Here is an 18,918-nt window from a genome sequence, read left to right as displayed (position 1 = left end):
CTTCCACCCAACTCTGAAAGGACGAAGCGAACTACAAACTCTATATTCAGCTTTCAGGAATCAGAAGTCAGGAGACCTTCAGCGTAGACTTGATTTTATTGACACACAGGAAATGTGGGCACAGGTTAGTGGATCGCAGTCAGTTTATCACAGCCAGTCTGACTAGGGATATTTTAGGAGAACCTTATAAACACTGGAAGTTGTGGGAGGAGGATAAAGGTGCGGAAAAGGAGTTTTAGGGGGGGTAAGCTGGGGCGTCTGTTGCTTGGTAGGTCGTCCTCAAGGTCTCGTCCTTGTCTCCAATCAGCTGCGCAGATTTTCTTGAGATGCACGTTTCTTGAAGAGTCAACAAGGCATCTAGAAGTCCATGCAGTGTTCTGAGTGGATGGGGACACCGTCTCCGCTGTGTGGTTCTATAGAATACACAAAAGGAACATACACAGTGAACTGTTCATCAGCAAAATTTGAAGATTTTCATTCAGTGATTGTCATGCAGCTCCCCACGATCTGTCCCTCAGAAAAGGCTGTTATGGTGATACACAGTGTTGTGGAGTCTTCACCTCAAGGGTAACCCCCATGATAATAGAAATCATAGTTCTTCCTTGAGGCTCTGTACATCACCCACTTCCTCTTTTACTGGCCCTTAAAGTCATTTTTGAGGAGCAGGCACAACCTTACAATGAGAAACATGAATCCATGTTTTCTTTCCTTCACATTTCACTGCTGAGTTAGTAATCAAAAGAACCTGATATGGGCCATCCCATCTGGGTTCTAGAGATTGTCTGTCATGTTTCCTCACCATGACCCATTGACCTGGAATTATTGTATGGCCACCTTCAGCTGGTTTGCTCCAAGCGCTATTGACCTGACTCTGAGCTGCCTGTACTGCTTGTGTTAGTGTTTGGCAATAATTAAGAAGTGCATCTGACAGTAAATGCACATCTGCTTTGCAGAGATCAATCACCCCTGGAACCAGCATTGGTCTACCTGTTACAACTTCATAAGGACTAAGCCCAACCGTTTTGTTGCTAGTTGCCCTTATACTGCAAAGTACCGCTGGCAAGGCTGCAGGCCATTTGACACCCTGACTGTGGAGTTTAGTCAGTCGTTCCTTGATGACACGGTTTACACGCTCTACCTGTCCTGAAGCTTGTGGTCTGTATGGACAGTGAAGTTTCCAGTTCACCTTCAGGAGTTTACAGACAGCCTGCACTACCTGTCCAGTGAAGTGAGTGCCTTGATCTGACTGATTTGCTCAGGAAGACCCCACCTAGGAATAAAATCCTGCACTAACATTTTAGCAGTGTGTGCAGCAGTGCCCTTGGAAGTTGGATAACATTCAATCCAGCGAGAAAATTTATCCACTATGACCAAAACATCTTGTTTTCCCTCGCATTTAGGCAGTGTGATGTAATCTACCTGTAAATGGCGAAATGGACCTGGAGGCGCTACTGTCTTAGTAGCCGGACTGCGCATCTGAGGAACAACATTGACTTGGTTACAAGCAACACAATTTTGAACAACTGCTTTAGCCTGTTCCCTGAATTTAGGATTCCACCAGGAATGTGAAAACTGATTTACCATCTTTTCCACTCCAATGTGACCTAAAGAATGTACCTGTGTAGCTAAGTAAGGGAGTAGTGACTCAGGTGCAACAAATTTTCCCCCTTTGGTCCAGACACCATCTGGAGCAATTTTTGCACCTGAGTCCAGCCATGTCCAGAGTTCCCAGTTTGGGGAATCGGACTGTAGCTTGTGAATAGAAGAAATGTCATTAGTATTACACTCTGTATTAGTGAGGGATGCAATACTAGCTGGTGGTAAAAAACATGCCCTTTTAGCCGCTTCATCTGCAATTCTATTGCCTTGTGCTTCAAAAGAATTACCACCTGTGTGCGCTTTGACTTTCACGACGGCTAGATCTGCGGGTAACTTGACAGCTTCCAAAAGACCATGTACTAAGTCAGCATTTTTAACTGGAGTGCCAGCAGCTGTGAAAAAACCTCTATGACTCCACAGATGTGCAAAGTCATGCACAACACCGAAGGTATATCTTGAATCAGTAAAAATTGTGGCACATTTACCTGATGCAAGTTTACATGCTTCAGTTAGGGCCACCAACTCAGCCTGCTGGGCTGAGTAGGAAGGAGGAAGACTACCACTGGCCAAAGTTTGAAGACTGTCAGTCACCGCCCATCCAGATCTACGCTGACCATCAGTGTAAGTTGAGGAACCATCAGTAAAAAGAATCAAATCTGGATTATCAAGAGGGACATCTTTAACAACAGGATGAGAACTGGATAATTCAATGCAATCATGATCACCCCCTTCCTCATAAGCATCAGTCAATGAGGACATCATAAAGGAGGAAGGTTTGTTCATTGGTGCGTTCTGAATCACCACATTAGGAGCTGTCAAAACAGCAAGCCAGTTGCCCCATCTAGAAGCTGTCACTGACAACACGCGGCCATTGTTAAGTAAGGCTGACACAGAATGAGGACATTTGACTGTGACTATTTGCTCTAGCGTCCGTGGCGCAAATGCTAACAGTGCCAGATATGTAGCCTGTACTGCTCTTAAACATGGACCCATACCAGCCACTGTGTCTAATTTAGCTGAATGATAAGCTACTGGACGCTGCATACCACCATGTTCCTGAGTCAGACAGGACGTCATAAAACCACAATCTTCATGCACAAAGACAGTGAAAGGCTTGTTTGAATCACAAAGGCCAAGAGCTGGTGCAGAAATCAAGGCTGATTTCAACTTTGCAAAAGCAGTGGTTGTGTTATCTGTGTGTACAAGAGGGTCATGTTGTCCAGGTTTACCTTTAAGCAGATCGTATAGTGGTTGTGAAATTGCAGCATAAGAATCTATCCAAGGTCTGCAGTAGTTGCAGAGGCCTAAGAAAGCTTGCAACTTGTGTACTGTGGTTGGCAACGACAGTGCATTAATTGCTGAGCTTCTAGCAGGCAAAATTCCTCTAGAACCCTGGGTAACCCATTGCCCCAAATATTGTACACCAGGACAACACAACTGAGCTTTGTCACGACTGGCCTTGTGTCCCTTGCTAACCAAAAATTCAAGAAGCGCCTTCAAGTCTTTGTCATGCGTTTCCTCAGTCTCACTACTCAACAAGACATCATCAACATACTGAATAACAACAGAGGACTGCAAAATGTGCTCAGCCTGGGAGAGGTGTTTTCTGAGTGCTTGATGGTAAATAGTTGGACTGTTATGAAAACCCTGAGGCAGCCGTGTCCATTGGTATTGCACATCCCCCACAGTGAAAGCAAGCCAAGGCTGGCTTTGTGATGCTAATGGAACAGACCAAAAACCATTAGCCATATCAACCACAGAAAAAACAGTGTGTGTTGTAGGGATACAATCAAAGATGGTGGATGGGTCAGCCACCAATGGAGTTAGCTTGTCAATATGCTGATTAGCTACCCTATAATCTACTGTTAGCCGCCAAGTTCCATTAGCTTTGCGAACTCGCCATACAGGACTGTTGGATACACTGTGTGTTTTGACCAAGATACCTCTTTTCTCAAGCTGATCTATGATTGGTCTAATACCCTGTAAGGCCTCTTTGTTGATAGGATACTGTTTAGTACAAGGAGGTTGATGACCAGTGAGAACAACTGGTTCCATTTCTAAAAGGCCACAGTCATCCTTATCATCTGACCAAATAGGGTGATTAGCCAAATCAGATTGTTTCAAAGAGGCAATGTTCCAAACACACGAATCAGCATTAATAGACAAAGAACAGTTCAATTTTCTCAGAAAATCCATCCCAAGAATATTCTCAACCTTTCCCACCCAAAATTGCCATGAAATGGTTTTAGGTCCTAGATTAACATCTATGGGTGTAGATAAAGTTAAGGATATTCCGGCATTACCCAGTCCCTCAGCAGTGATGTGTCTGTCTGTTAATGATACTCCTAAAGATGCACAAACAATATCAGAAAGTGTAGTAACCTGAGCCCCTGTGTCTACAAGAAATGAAAAATCCTGTCCCCTAATTTGTACATCAGCAAAAAGGCGATTCTCTAAAACTCTACTGATGGCACACAGATGGGCAGAAGCGGCTGGGCAAATTAGTTTAAAGCTGGGGCAGACGGAGACATTGACACCTCTGTATATCCCTGCACTGCCTTAATTAACATAGAGAATTGGTCATGTGAAAGACCCTGGAAAGACTTCCCTATTGTATCATCCTGCGGAAATCCCTCAGAGGATCTTCCAGCAGTGTTTTCCCTCATCTTTGGATACCTTCTAGAATTGTCTGCCTGTTTCTTATGACAATCCCTTGCAAAATGACCAGTTCTATGACAATAATGGCACTCCTTTTTCTGGTTAGTGACCCTGTGATTGGGACTTGAGTTGAAGCCTTTGTCTGTTAGGACATGTACAGATGCTGAAACATGGCTTGGCTCCAGATCAAGATCCAATCTGTCCAGTTCACTTTTAAGCTCACCCCATTTAACCTTACGCCAGTTTGGAACAGCTGTCACTAGAGCCTGTCTAAGGTCTGGTCGCAGTGAGTCAACCAGTTGTCCAAAGTGTGGACCCTCAGTGGTGCAATCAATACTATCGTTGTTGTAAGTATCAATGCCACAATGATGAAGAAAAACTCTTTCAAACCGGTCACAATATTCTGCAGCTGATTCTCCTTTTCTCTGTTTACAGTTACTTATCTGCCCCCAATCAGTGGTCTTACGACATTTGTGGCTAATCCACTCTTTGAAAGCTTCCCACCCTTTATTAATGTCTTGGCTAGGGTTGCAACGGTATGAGATTTTCACGGTATGATAACCGTCTCAGAAAATACGCGGTATCACGGTTATCGCGGTATCATGGATTGTTACATATATTATTAAAAGATACACTGACCCTTAAAGAAATTACCACGAAAGTTTTTTTTGTTTAATTAACTATTTATTGTAGTTGAAACCTGGAACTATTATATACAAAATATCTCCTTAAAAAAAAAAAGCTGTACACCTGTTTTTGCAAAAACTGCAATATTACAAGGAGAAAAAAACTAAATCTTTAAATAAAAATGAATGTCTCTTTAGAAAGAAAAAATACTTTGTCTTTGTAGAAAAAAAGAAAAAGTGCAGCTGAATTCTTGAACAGTTTTCCTGAGATCAGATTTTTATCGCAGCAATCATTTGTGTTTAATATTCAAGCCAGATTATGATGCAGAAACGTAAGCATGTCAAGTTTTTCTGGGCTCAATCTTGAGCGCTGAGGTGACAGAATATGTCCACCTGTACTGAACATTCTTTCAGAATGTTCATTCTTTCACAAGCAGAATGAACATTCTTTCACAAGCGTGCCGCTTGTGGCAGGGATACAAAGATATTTTCTTGCCACTTTTGCCAAAAAGGGCATTCCTTCGGCATGCATTTTCCACCAAGCCAGAGGGTCAGCATCAGTTCCAATAGTAGGAAGAGACATGTATGTCTTGACCTCAGACATGACCTTTTCATGGATGTTTTTATTTTCTGAGGTTGCCTTGTTTTGCCTGGATGAACTTATTTGTTGTAGCAACGCAGACAGACCTTTCCCTTTCCTCTTAGTAGCAGTAGTGGTGCTGCTGCTGCCCTCTCCTACCTCATTTTCTTCCCTTTCTTCTTGAGGCTGTTTTTGGCATGGAGACACTGCTGTTGCAATGGTTACAGCTTCTTCAACACATGCCTCAACTGTGTCATCCAGGTTTTTAGAGAAGCTTCCCTTAAACCTAGCATCCACAAAGCAGGATACTTGCAGCAGTCGTTCCAGCCGCTCTGTGTATCTGACTTCAAGGTCTTCCCTCATTACTTGCTTCATCTGTCTGGTGAGTGCATTGTCTTCAGCTTGCTCCACGAGAATTTCACTGCGGATGTGCTCCAGTACTGGTGAGAGTGAGGACAGTGTGAAGGTCTGAAGAAGCTGGCTGACATTCTCAAGTATAGCTAAGTCAGAGTCTTTTGGCATGAGATGCCAAGTACTCCTTTCATTTGCCAGTACTGCGCAGACGGCCTGTTGTTGCTCCAGGAACCTGGAGATCATCTCAAAAGTTGATCCCCATCTTGTTATTACATCATGGATTAGGGCATGCTCGGGGAGTTCCAGGTCTGCCTGTTTTTTCTTGAGATCTCTTTTCTTCTTCCAACTTCGAGAAAAACCTTGTATCAAGTGTCTGCATGCTCTGACAGCAGATTCCACCCTTTGGATCTTCAAAACTTTGTTAACGGCCAAATTTAAATTGTGTCCGAAACAAGTGAGCCAAACACAAGGGAAGTCTGAAAAGGCTTTCTTCATATTTGTTGCATTATCTGTGGTAATTCCACACAGATCTTCCTTTGGAAGTTTCCATTCCTGAAGCATGTTTTCAAACATTTCAGAGATGTTTTCTGAGGTGTGGTCTTCAGGGAAAAAATGAGTTTCCAAACAATGGCACTTGAGCTGCCAGTCTGAAGAGATGTAGTGGACTGTAAAACTTATAAATGGTTCCCCTCCTCCACTGCTGCTGGTCCACAAGTCTGTGGTGGCTGAGTAACACACAGCTTCCTTTAGCTGTTCTTCAACACTTGCTCTCACATCTTGGTACATGCGAGGGATTTCACTGGTGGCAAAGTATGTTCTTGATGGAACTTGGTACATTGGAACAGCTTTTTTCATCAGGTGAAGGAAACCAGGTTTTTCCACTGCTCTTAAGGGCATCATGTCTTTGGCAATAAAATACGCCACAGCATGATTCAATTCTTGGGCTTGTTTAGATGAGGGATCTAACTTAATTCCCTTTGCAAATGACTGTGTGACAGTTGGCTGAGCTGGATCAGGAAATTTCTTTGCACAGCTAGCTTGTCCCTAAACCAATAACAGAATAATAATATTAATCAATTATATTTATAATAATAATTAAAAAAAAAAAAAAAAAAAAATTATATATATATATATATATATATATATATATATATATATATATATATATATATATATATATATACACACACACACACATATATATACATATATATACATATATATATATATACATATATATATATTTATTTTTTTATATATGTGTGTGTGTGTGTGTGTGTGTGTGTGTGTGTGTAGAGAGATCCTGTATTTAAAATATTCAGTACAATTATTTAAGTTTAATTATTTAATTATTTAATATCTGAGCCTGTGTGCGTGTCTGACCAACTACTGTTGTAAACGTCCGTTTTACTGCCAAGTTAATATAACCAGAGACTGCAGAAAGAGGGGACTATCTATTTTATACATGATCCTCACAATAGAGGCACGTCAGATTTTAAATATAAACTCATGCAAATTAATGGCGTCTTTCACGTTGTGTCCGACTCCGGAAAAATCCAAATTAGTCTGTGAGGACCTGAACACGGACACGCACATCCACCACAGCACGCGCTTCATAGCCACGGGCATAACGTTACTTCCAGCACCTGCATGCTCATAGTTCGGATGACTCAGCACTTTTGCAGGCGCTTAACGCGTGGGCTGTGCACGAATACAAAGACAGGTTTTATAGTCGAAATTTCACGCATTTAGGGTCGGACTGAAATTATAAACGAGACACCTACTTTGAGCTGCACAGCGGGGTGGTGTTCTCGGAGATGGGAGAACAGGTTAGAGGTATTCCCTCCTTTAGCTGCCACTTTCCTGCCACATTGATTACAAATCGGATTCCCATCCTCGCGTGCATTTGGCGGGTATCCGAAGTAGTCCCACACTGCTGACTTTAGTTTAGCCTTTTTTTTAGGGGGACGGAGAATTGTTAAGTCTGTGGCACTCTCTGCCATTCTCACTGCTGTGTGCTTGTGTGACTGAAACGGAGCGGAGCTGCGCATGCGCGGGTGAGTTTCTGAGCTGGGTTGTGTTTTACCGGTAATGAGCAAATGCCCACGGTATGATAACCGTGCATTTTAATACCGTGGTATACCGTGGAACCGGTTACCGCTGCAACCCTACTCTTGGCCATTATCACCCAAACCATATAACACTTTATTGGCAAGCTTCCTGCTATCAGTAATGTTAAGAACCTGGCTTGCTATTGCTACAGCGTCATTAGGATGCAATGAATAAAGGTTTTTCTTTTTCTCAATAAGGTCAATGAAGTCAAGGCCCATTACCCTTGGATGTTTAAATTCCTTGGACAGTCTATCCAATGTGGCGGCATCCAAAGGAATGTGGCCAATCTGTACCCTTGTTTCCTTGACTTCACCACCCCTATTGAGGACCTCAGCAGATCTGATTGTTACAGGTCTCATTTGAAATACTTTACTCTGAGTAGATTCAGAATCTTCATCAGAGAGTGAGCAGAATGCGCCCATGTCTGGGTACAGCCCATGCAACATTGGAGGATTTTCATCCTCTGTGTAGCATGGCTGACCTGGTTGACCGTGGCACTTAGGTTTGCAGTTAGCATGTAACTGTTCAACCTCAGTCAGTGATTTTTGAAGCTTTTTGCATGGTCTTTGGGCATTCATTGAAGCTGTTTTGTGCTTTTTACTTTCAGTAGTCAACTCTAGGATCTTCCACTCAGCCTCTGCTAACTTATCCTCCATATGCCTAAGTTTATACCCCCAGTATTGTTCCAGCACAAAAAGACATTCCTTCACAGAATCATGCTTAATCCCATAGCCCAAAGCTGTTTTGCATTCTGTAGGAGACCACAATCTATCAGTAGGAAAACCTTTGGAAGAAAAGTACTCTGACCTTTTTTTCTTATTAACATGTTTTTTGACTATGTTCTCCATTACCATTTCAAATTCAGAGTCAGTCCACTGCGGCATTTCAGTCCCACCCCTAACTAGTGTACTCTTTTTATAGTTAAGAGGTTTCCAGGAATCTTTAACATTTTTCTGAGCATTTTGGCCTTTGGAAATCATGGTGAGGTGACTAGTGACGAGACAATCAACTAAACAAACAAACAAACAAACAAACAAACAAGTATACTTCCCTTGAAACAAAGGGTATAACAGCCACAAAAAACACTAGGTTTCTTTATCAGTGACAACAGGTAAAACTTCCCTTGAAACAAAGGGTATAACAGCCACAAAAAACACTAGGTTTCTTTATCAGTGACAACAGGTAAAACTTCCCTTGAAACAAAGGGTATAACAGCCACAAAAAACACTAGGTTTCTTTATCAGTGACAACAGGTAAAACTTCCCTTGACACAAAGGGTATAACAGCCACAAAAAACACTAGGTTTCTTTACCAGTGACAACAAATAAACTTTACTGACTTCTCCGTGTTATAAAACCAGAATTTCTCTTTGGTTCGAAATGGCGTTTACTCACCAAGCAGGTTTCAGCATGCCATCTGGGTCACGGCACCAAGTTGTTAGAAATTCAGCTTTCAGGAATTAGAAGTCAGGAGACCTTCAGCGTAGACTTGATTTTATTGACACACAGGAAATGTGGGCACAGCTTAGTGGATCGCAGTCAGTCTATCACAGCCAGTCTGACTAGGGATATTTTAGGAGAACCTTATAAACACTGGAAGTTGTGGGAGGAGGATAAAGGTGCGGAAAAGGAGTTTTAGGGGGGGTAAGCGAGGGGAATGAGGGTGATAAGAAGAGGGGGGTTAAGCAAGGGAATGCGAGGGGGATGAGGGTGATAGGAAGAGGGGGTTAAACAGGGGGATGATGATTACCCTATCAAAAGGACAAAGGTGCCGACTCCTTGCAAGGATGGCGAACATCAACACTCCTTGATGGTTGCCACCCTGGAGGGTTATTTTGTGACCATATGGCAATCAAAGGGCCAAACCAACAATGCAGGGAGTTGACCACCTTAGATCAGCAGATAGAAGCTTAATTTCTCTCACCAAGGATTTGTGTCTGTACTCAGTCACTGAGAACCAGGGCTTCCCCCGCCCCCTCTTTACCCCCTGTTTATCATGGTAACCTTAAAAAATGCTATTCATCATGCAGTCCTAATATGAATGCACAATATACTAAACTTGCAACAACTACCAAAATATAGGAAAAACTACCAAATCACACCAAGAACAATGTTAGCTTAAAGGTTTCTGACCAGAAACCAAAACAAGATTTTTTCTCTGCTTTCTCTAATGTTACCATCAATCAGCGCTGGCTGGGTGACATGATCGGATGGTGGTGAAGTTACAAGTCTACAGGGAAACCTTCTCAGACCAAAGGTGGACACTCCATTACACTGCATGTGTCATGAGCTTCTAGCTCCCTCTTCACGCACGTGTGTAATTTTAAAGTGTGTGAATGCCTGAAGCTCCGCCCACAATCTGAGCAGTAATACGGTTTCTCTCCAGTGTGAACGCGCTGGTGTCGTTGGAAATGACTCTGTAAAGTAAAACTCTTTCCACAAGCTGAGCAGAAATAAGGTTTCTCTCCAGTGTGAACGCGCTGGTGTCGTTGAAGAGTACCAGGAACACTAAAACTCTTCCCGCAGTCCGAACAGCGATAGGGTTTCTCTCCTGTGTGAGTGCGTAGGTGCAGCTGAAGAGTATTCTGTGCAGTAAACCTCCTGCCACACTCTGAGCATTGATACGGTTTCTCTCCAGTGTGAATACGTTGGTGTACTCGCAGATGTATCCGTAGGGTAAAACTCTTCCCACAATCCGAACAGCAATACGGTCTCTCTCCAGTGTGAATACGTTGGTGTGTTTTGAGATTACATCCATTATTAAACCTCATTCCACACTCTGAGCACTGATAAGGTTTCTCTCCCGTGTGGATGCGCAGATGTAGCTGAAGGTGACTATGCTGATTAAACGCCTTTCCACACATGGAGCAACGATACGGTTTCTCTCCTGTGTGAATGCGTTCGTGAGTTTTAAGGTTACACCCATCACTAAACCTCTTTCCACACTCTGAGCACTCATACGGTTTCTCTCCAGTGTGAATGCGCTGGTGTACCTGCAGATTACGTTGCTGAATAAATCTCTTCCCACATTCTGAGCAGCGATAGGGTTTATCTCCTGTGTGGATGTGCTGATGCCTCTGGAGACTACTCTGTACACTAAACCTCCTTCCACACTCCGAACACTGATATGGCTTCTCTCCAGTGTGAACACGCTGGTGTCGCAGGAGATGAGCACGCTGATTAAAAGTCTTTCCACACTCTGGGCAGTGATACGGTCTCTCTCTGCTTGTATCTTTCTGCATTTGTCTGAAAGATGTATTTGCGAGGAGAGAATCAGAGGGTGACAGTTGAGCTGTGGTCCTTCCTCTAGAAGCCATGTTCTCACTCCTATTCTCTCCTGATTTCTGCAGTGGGATGTTTTCCTCTATTGGTGTGTTTAAACTCTGCAGGAAAGTTGACACTAGGAGAAGATTTGCAAGAGCTCTGAAAGAGAAAAAAGAAATTAAAAACAATGAGAGAGAGGGAAATATAAAGTATTGGAAATTGTACCCAAGATCAAATTATCACGATTAAATAATAAAAATTTGCCAGCTGTAAACTACCAATTTAATCTAGTAGTTCTCAGTCCATTATAGGGGTCAAGAGACCGCTGAACTCCACAGTTTTGAAAGGGATGCAATGTAGAAAAAAAATATTTCTAAGCATTTTTGAGTTGGCTGTTTGATCTAATACATTAGATTTAGTCATGTAGCACATGAGTTTTACCTAAGCAACTTGCAAAACATGTAAGCAGACACAAATGCTGTGTTCAGATTACAGACGAATCTGGTTTGTTAGGTCAGATTTGTGTGTCCAGACATCACTAGTCTATCTGCATGCGTTGCCGTGGTAATTAGGTAGGTTTCAGTAACTACACAGCTATGATGGTGACATGGATTTCAAACGTGGAAGCAGGAGAGATGTAGGTGCATCATATTGCCCTCCAAACTCTTCAGAATTTTCTGGCAAAAGTATAAATCTTTGAAGGTCTTCTTAAATCCAAACATTTCTGTTACTCTGGATTTGACATTGTTGCTGTTTGTTGTGTTGCAAGTGACACCACAGACACTTTGAAATCTGATTTGAGCACGCAGACCATCCAGATGGAGACGCACTTTGTTAAAAATTTTATTGGAGTCACATTTTAAACCACCTCTCAATGTGTAGCAGACATGTGTAGCAATGTAGCAGACACCCCAATCTAGTCAGCCAGAATCACACTACTTGGGAGGATTTAACATTTCTGAACTTTGAGCTCACAACTTTTTTCAAAGGTCAAGCAGATATCATCTTACAAGTGCCTACAAGTTTTACGACTCAAAAAGGATGTAATCTTGAAAATACAGACACAGTGGGAGACCTGCAATCCCCTTTGGCTCCATTTGGGCAGACCAGACCAGACCATAAATATCTAGAGAAGGGATATGATAGGGTGCCAAGAGAGGAACTGTGGTACTGTATGAGGAAGTCAGGTGTTGCTGAAAAGTATGTTAGGGTGGTGCTGGACATGTATGAGGATAGTGAGACAGTGGTGAGGTGTGCAGTTGGAGTGACGAATGGTTTCAAGGTGAAGGTAGGGTTACATCAGGGATCAGCTTTGAGCCCCTTCTTGTTTGCAATGGTGATGGAAAGGTTGACAGATGAGGTCAGGCAGGAGGCTCCATGGACCATGATGTTTGCAGATGACATTGTAATCTGTGGTGAGAGTAGAGAGCAGGTGGAAGAGAATCTGGAGAGGTGGAGGTTTGCACTGGAGAGGAGAGGAATGAAGGTCAGTAGAGATAAGACGGAATACATGTGTGTGAATGAGAGGGAGGCAGGTGGAAAAGGTGAAGATGCAAGGAGTAGAGGCCGTAAAGGTGGATGACTTCAAATATCTTGGGTCAACCATCCAGAGCAATGGACAGTGTAGAAAAGAGGTGAAGAAGAGGGTGCAGGCAGGGTGGAGTGGGTGGAGACGGGTGTCAGGGCTGATGTGCGACAGAAGGACGGCAGCAAGAGTGAAAGGGAAGGTTTACAAGACAGTAGTGCGTCCTGCTATGATGTATGGTTTGGAGACTGTGGCTCTGTCTAAAAGACAGGAGGCTGAGCTGGAGGTGGCGGAGATGAAGATGCTGAGATTTTCGTTGGGAGTGACAAGGATGGACAAGATTAGAAATGAGCAGATCAGAGGGACAGTGAAGGTGGAGCAGTTTGGAGATAAAGCCAGAGAGGCCAGGTTTGGACATGTGTTGAGGAGGAATAGTGGATATATTGGTCAAAGAATGTTGGAGATGGAGCTGCCAGGACAAGGAGAAGAGGTAGGAGAAGAGAAGGACTATGGATGTAGTGAAGGTGGACGTGGAGATGGTTGGTGTAAAAGTAGAGGAGGTAGTAGATAGGGCAAGATGGAGGCAGTTGATCTGCTGTGGCATCCCCTAAAGGGAGCAGCCGAAAGAAGACGACCAGGCCATAAATCCTGGCCTGTATTCCAGCTGCAGATCTTCCCAAACCTTAACTAAGCTTTGCATAAACAGAAATCATTCTTTAGACAGCACCAATATGGAATTTCCACCATTCAAGAAGTCCAGAGATTTGGTTATTAGTATTATGTCTAGAAATACGGAGTGACCAATATGTATCCTGAATGTGGTTTTCTTTAATTTCCTTTGATCCTTTCCTTTTGTTGTCAATTTTAGTTCTTTAACATTTATACAGTCTATAGTATAGGAAAAGCATTACCCATGTTCTTTAACATGTGTATCAGGTATGAAGGGTTAAACTCTACCTTATAAGCATATGTGAATATTCTGTTCATTCATTGATTCTGAAAGTTGGAACCAAGTTGATGATATAAGAATGTTCCTTTGTTTAAACTAACTGAAACAAAGAAGGCAGTGATTCTGGGAAAGGCGTTCCTAAAATTATGTGCAACCAATCACGGTTGGAAACAATGAATAGCTAATTAAGTGTTAGGTCAGGAAACCCTATCAGCACTCTCATTCCACCCCAAGTGGAAGGGTCCGCATTTGGAGCAAAACCCCAGGGCATAGAACTTGAGATGAAAGGGAAAATAAGAGACGAGAAAGACACAGAGAGACAGAGAGCAGGAATCAGCTTTCTCAACCAGAAGATAGCTGAACTCCTAAGTTTGTGCCCTTAGTCACAGAGACAGGCCAGACTTGGAATGCTCCAAGATCAGATCTGTTTCAGATCTGATCCGGGTGACTTCAACGCTCACATGGGCAATGATAGTGAGACCTGGAAGGATATGATTGGGAGGAACGGCCTCCCCAATTTGAACCCAAGTGGTGTTTTGTTATTTAGTTCTGTGCTCACCACAGTCTGTCCATAACAAACATCATGTTCGTACACAAAGGTGTGCATAAGAGCACACGGCATCAGGCTGCAGTTCATTGATCGACTTCGTAGTTGGGTCATCGGATTTGCGACCATGTGTTTTGCACACCCGAGTGAAGAGAGGAGCGGAGCGGTCAACCGATCACCACGTAGTGGTGAGTTGGATCAGATTGCGGGTGAAAATACCAGACAGACCTGGCAGACCCAAACGAGTTGTGAGGGTTTGTTGGGAACGTCTGGCAGAGGAACCTATCAGAAAGATCTTCAACTCCCATATCCGACAAAACTTCGACCGCATACCAAAGGAGGCTGGTGACACTGAGTCCGAGTGGGCCCTGTTCTGTGCCTGCATTGTCGATGCAGCGGATTGGAGCTGTGGCCGCATGGTCGTAGGTGCCTATCGTGGCGGCCATCCCCGAATCCGTTGGTGGACACCTTGGTTGAAGGAAGCCATTAAGCTAAAGAAAGAGTCCTGTCGGGCCTGGTTGGCTTATGGGACTCTGGAGGCAAAAGATGGGTACCGAAGGGCCAAGCGGGTCATGGCTTTGGCGGTTGCTGAGGCAAAAACTCGGGTGTAGGAGGCCATGGAGAAAGCCTATCGACAGGCACCGAGAACGTTCTGACAAACCGTCAGGCACCTCAGGAAAGGAAAGCGGTTCCTGACCAACACTGTATACAGTGGGGCTGGGGGCTGCTGACTTTGACTGGGAACGTCATTGGACGGTGGAAGGAATACTTCAAGGATCTTCTCAATCCCAACAAAGATCCTTCCCCAGAGGAGACAGTGCTTGGAAATCCGAGTGAGGTTCTGTCCATCACTCGGGCTGAAGTAGCCAAGGTGGTTGGAAAACTCCTTGGTGGCAGATCACCGGGGGTGGATGAGATCTGCCCTGAATTCCTGAGGGCTCTGGATGCTGTAGGGTTTTCTTGGCTGACATGCCTCTGCAACATCGCGTGGACAGCCGGGGCGGTCCCCCGGAATGGCAGACCGGGGTGGTGGTCCTGCTTTTTAAGAAAGGGGACCAGAGGGTGTGATCCAACTACCAGGGGATCACACTTCTCAGCCTACCCGGTAAGGTCTATGCAGGGGTACTGGAGTCCGACCGATAGTTGAACCTCAGCTACAAGAGGAACAATGTGGTTTTCGCCCCAGTCGTGGAACACTGGACCAGCTTTTTATCCTCACCAGGGTCCTGGAAGGCGCATGGCGGGCGCCCAACCAGTCTACATGTGTTATGTGGATTTGGAGAAGGCATTCAACCGCATCCCTCAGGGGATCCTGTGGGGAGTGCTCCGGGAGTACGGGGTGAGGGGCTCGTTGTTACGGGCCATTCAGTCCCTGTACAACCAGAGCAGAAGCTTGGTTCATTTAGCCGGCAGTAAGTCAGATTGGTTTCCAGTCAGGGTTGGACTCCGCCAGGGCTGTCCATTGTCACAGATTCTGTTCATATCTTTTATGGACAGAATTTCTCAGAACAGCCAAGCAGCAGAGGTTGTCCAGTATGGTGGCCTCAGGATTTCATGTATGCTTTTTGTGGATGATGTGGTCCTGTTGGCATCATCAGGCTGGGACCTCCAGCTCTCTCTGGACCAGTTTGCAGCTGAGAAAATCAGCACCTCTAAGTCTGAGACCATGGTCCTCAGTAAGAAAAGGGTGGAACGCTCTGTCCAAGTCGGGAGTGAATTCTTGCCCCAAGTGGAGGAGTTTAAATATCTTGGGATCTTTTTCACAAGTGAAGGAAGGATGGAGCGACAGGTTGACAGGTGGATTGGTGCGGCGTCTGCAGTAATGCGGACCCTATACCGGTCCGTCGTGGTGAAGAGAGAGCTGAGCCAGAAGGCGAATCTACGTTCCAACTCTCACCTATGGTCACGAGCTTTGGGTAGTGACCAAAAGAACAAGATCGTAGATACAAGCGGCCGAAATGAGCTTTCTCCACAGGGTTACCAGGCTCTCCCTTAGAGATAGGATGAGAAGATTGGCGATTCGGGAGAGGCTCGGAGTAGAGCTGCTGCTCCTCCACATTGAGAGAAGCCAGTTGAGGTGGTTGGGGCATCTGCTAAGGATGGCCTCTGGACGGCTCCCTAGGGAGATGTTCCAGACATGTCCGACAGGGAGGAGACCCAGGACACATTGGAGGGATTATATCTCTCGACTATCTTGGGAACGCCTCGGTATCCCTCTGGAAGAGCTGGAGGAGGTCGCGGGGGAGAGGGAAGCCTCGGCCTCTTTGCTTAGGTTGCTGCCCCGGACCCGGATAAGCAGTTGAGGATGGATGGATTGATATTGAATGCATACATTTGTTTCTTAATGCCTGCAAAGCACCATAAGCTAGAAAGAAATCGGCCCCTCTAACATAACCACTGGCCCTAGACTGGCCCCTCAAGTTGAAATGGTCTAGAACTGCTACTGGGTAGTTCATCACGAACATACAGGGCAGCTGGACAGAGGATTACAGTTGAAATGAAGTGTTTATACAAAATCGTTCAAACTGAACTGTTCATAGAAAAATTCGCCACAAACATTTGCCACGTTCTCAGAGCGCATCTTCACTGCTTTCAGAGGAGAGAGAGCGATACTGTGGGTGCTGAAGCCTCCCCCTGAAGTCATCAGGCGGAAGGCAGGATACACCCTGGACAGGTCGCCAGTCCATCGCAGAGCAGACGGATAGACATACATAATCACACACACACATACACACTCACACCTAGGGGTAATTTAGCATGTCCAAACAGCCCAACTGCATGTCTTAGGACTGTGGGAGGAAACCGGAGAACCCGGAGGAAACCCACGCAGACACAAGGAGAACATGCAAACTCCACACAGAGAGACACAACCTCAAGCTAAATTTAAAAGCCAATAGCTACAAAAAAGATCTTTGGAAATGTAGTGATTCATAATCAGAATAACTGATTATTCGTTTCAGTAATCAACTGATTATTCGAATATAAAGTTAGTCATTTATTGCAGCCCTACAGGGAAGTATTAATCAAGGAGGTGCATCTTCAGACTGCTAAAGGAATGAGTGCAGTGTATAGTTCAGGGGAAGGTTTGTTCCACCAATGAAGGGTGCTAAAGCAGCAATGCTTCAAACAGTCATTATATTTTCCATGCACTAACATCTTTAATTTTCAGGCACTAATTGAACTTCCAGAAACCAAATGGACTGATGTTGTCGGGGGAGAGTCTTTGCCAAAAGGTAGCTGGTGGTCTCTGTGCAAAACATCCATTGAAAAGAGAATAGGAGACCTCCAGTGGAGGACCTTACATGGAATTTTATCTACAAGGCACACGGCACGCATTGATCCTTTAGTTGAGGAAGGGTGCCATTTTTGTGGGATTTCTGCAACATTATTTCATGTTTTTATTTAATGTTTGCATCAATGTCAGGTTTTACATCTAGTTAAGAATAGGGATTGGGATGAATAGGGATGAACTGAGCATATTTATTTATAAACCAAAGTATGCTGTTCCAAAGAGGGACAAAATTATTCTCTTAAATTTCTTTGCATGGTACAGTGAAATTGGTGACTTGGTGTGGTTGGAAGAACAGTATTAAGTATTAAGTATGTAGGGGTACTGATCCTGTTTTCATGGTGAGTGGCTGTGGTCAAGGTGACCCCTGTTGGAATATGATTACTATAATCTCACTGATGATGTGGACACTTTCTTTCCTGTGTGGGGAATTCATCTGTAAGCCTGATGATTAGGGTGGGTTTGTAGTAACTTTGAAAGGGGGAATTCCTGAAATTTGTTAATACAGTTTTTGTTTCATTAATGATTTAGGGAAGCAGATTTTGTGTGTGTGTGTGTGTGTGTGTGTGTGTGTCACATGGTAAAAAAAGGTGTTTTTAAAAAGTCTCTCTCTGCACCCCACTCTCACTCTCTCTCCCTCTTCTGAACTGACACTTTTAATTCATAACTAACTAACTCAACAGATTTTAATCCACTTTTTACACACAGTAATCGATAAATGCTTCCCATTTTTAAATTATTGACTAAAACATAGAAGAGATTAGTTGTATCTTTCTGGGATCAACTAAGCAACGTCTACTCAAAAACATTCACTTTAAATCTCCACAACAGTACAGAATATAAATACACTCATTAAAAATCACCTGGGTAATAAATAAAACATTGATAATGTTCTGCACTTCAAACTAAACCAGAAAAGACGACTCTCCACCAAAAGCAGCGCATGAGCTGCATTAGTTATTCTGCTAAGTCCTAATAAAGCGGTTTTATTATATTTTTCAATAAGCGATCATCTCCAGCAGATCATTCCGGCTTAAAAACAGAAATGAATAATAAAGTGAAAGTGTTTTTACCTTCTGGTTGTTTCTGTGACGACAATGTGGAGCAGAACGGAATCTTCTTCGTCTTCGCTTTACTGCGGTTGGAGAACCACAGTTACAGATCTGGCACCCCCACCTGGACTGCAGCGGTAGCGACACTGGAACCGCAGAGCTGGAGGCGTCATTCTGATCCCACCTAAGGATCCACAAATGAAGATCTGCAGAGGTGGAGTTTTAGCCAATTCAGGAAGATTCCTGGTTAAGAACAGCACTCAGGACCACTATAAATACAACTAAGGAGTAAAAAAGGAGTAAAAAAAAAAAACACTGCACTCACGAAAGAAATTATTCCAAATGTATTCATCAAACATATTTT

The 18,918-nt window shown here is 43.8% G+C and overlaps 1 protein-coding gene across 2 annotated transcripts; it reads right to left on the bottom strand.

Moving 5' to 3' along the window:
• Positions 1-73: 73 nt before the first annotated feature.
• On the bottom strand, positions 74-18,715 carry LOC108411655 (zinc finger protein 239-like). 2 transcript variants are annotated; one of them, XM_037541648.1, is made up of 3 exons: positions 18,576-18,715; positions 9,324-11,351; positions 74-413 (listed from the first exon to the last, which is right to left on the bottom strand). In XM_037541648.1, exon 2 carries the CDS (start codon positions 11,243-11,245, stop codon positions 10,175-10,177), a length of 1,071 nt encoding a protein of 356 aa, XP_037397545.1. In that variant the 5' UTR covers positions 11,246-11,351; positions 18,576-18,715; the 3' UTR covers positions 74-413; positions 9,324-10,174. The 2 variants fall into 2 exon arrangements, with proteins under 2 accessions (XP_037397545.1, XP_037397546.1); XM_037541649.1 differs by lacking the exons at positions 9,324-11,351; positions 18,576-18,715 and adding an exon at positions 7,602-9,006.
• Positions 18,716-18,918: the final 203 nt, after the last annotated feature.

Source organism: Pygocentrus nattereri, chromosome 9 (assembly GCF_015220715.1).
Source record: "Pygocentrus nattereri isolate fPygNat1 chromosome 9, fPygNat1.pri, whole genome shotgun sequence".
NCBI classification, from domain to species: domain Eukaryota; kingdom Metazoa; phylum Chordata; class Actinopteri; order Characiformes; family Serrasalmidae; genus Pygocentrus; species Pygocentrus nattereri.
This window is presented reverse-complemented; position numbering and strand designations above follow the sequence as displayed.

What these genes read in the sequence shown, in the direction of transcription:
- LOC108411655 (XM_037541648.1), bottom strand. Translation starts at nt 11,245, where the DNA reads ATGGCTTCTAGAGGAAGGACCACAGCTCAACTGTCACCCTCTGATTCT.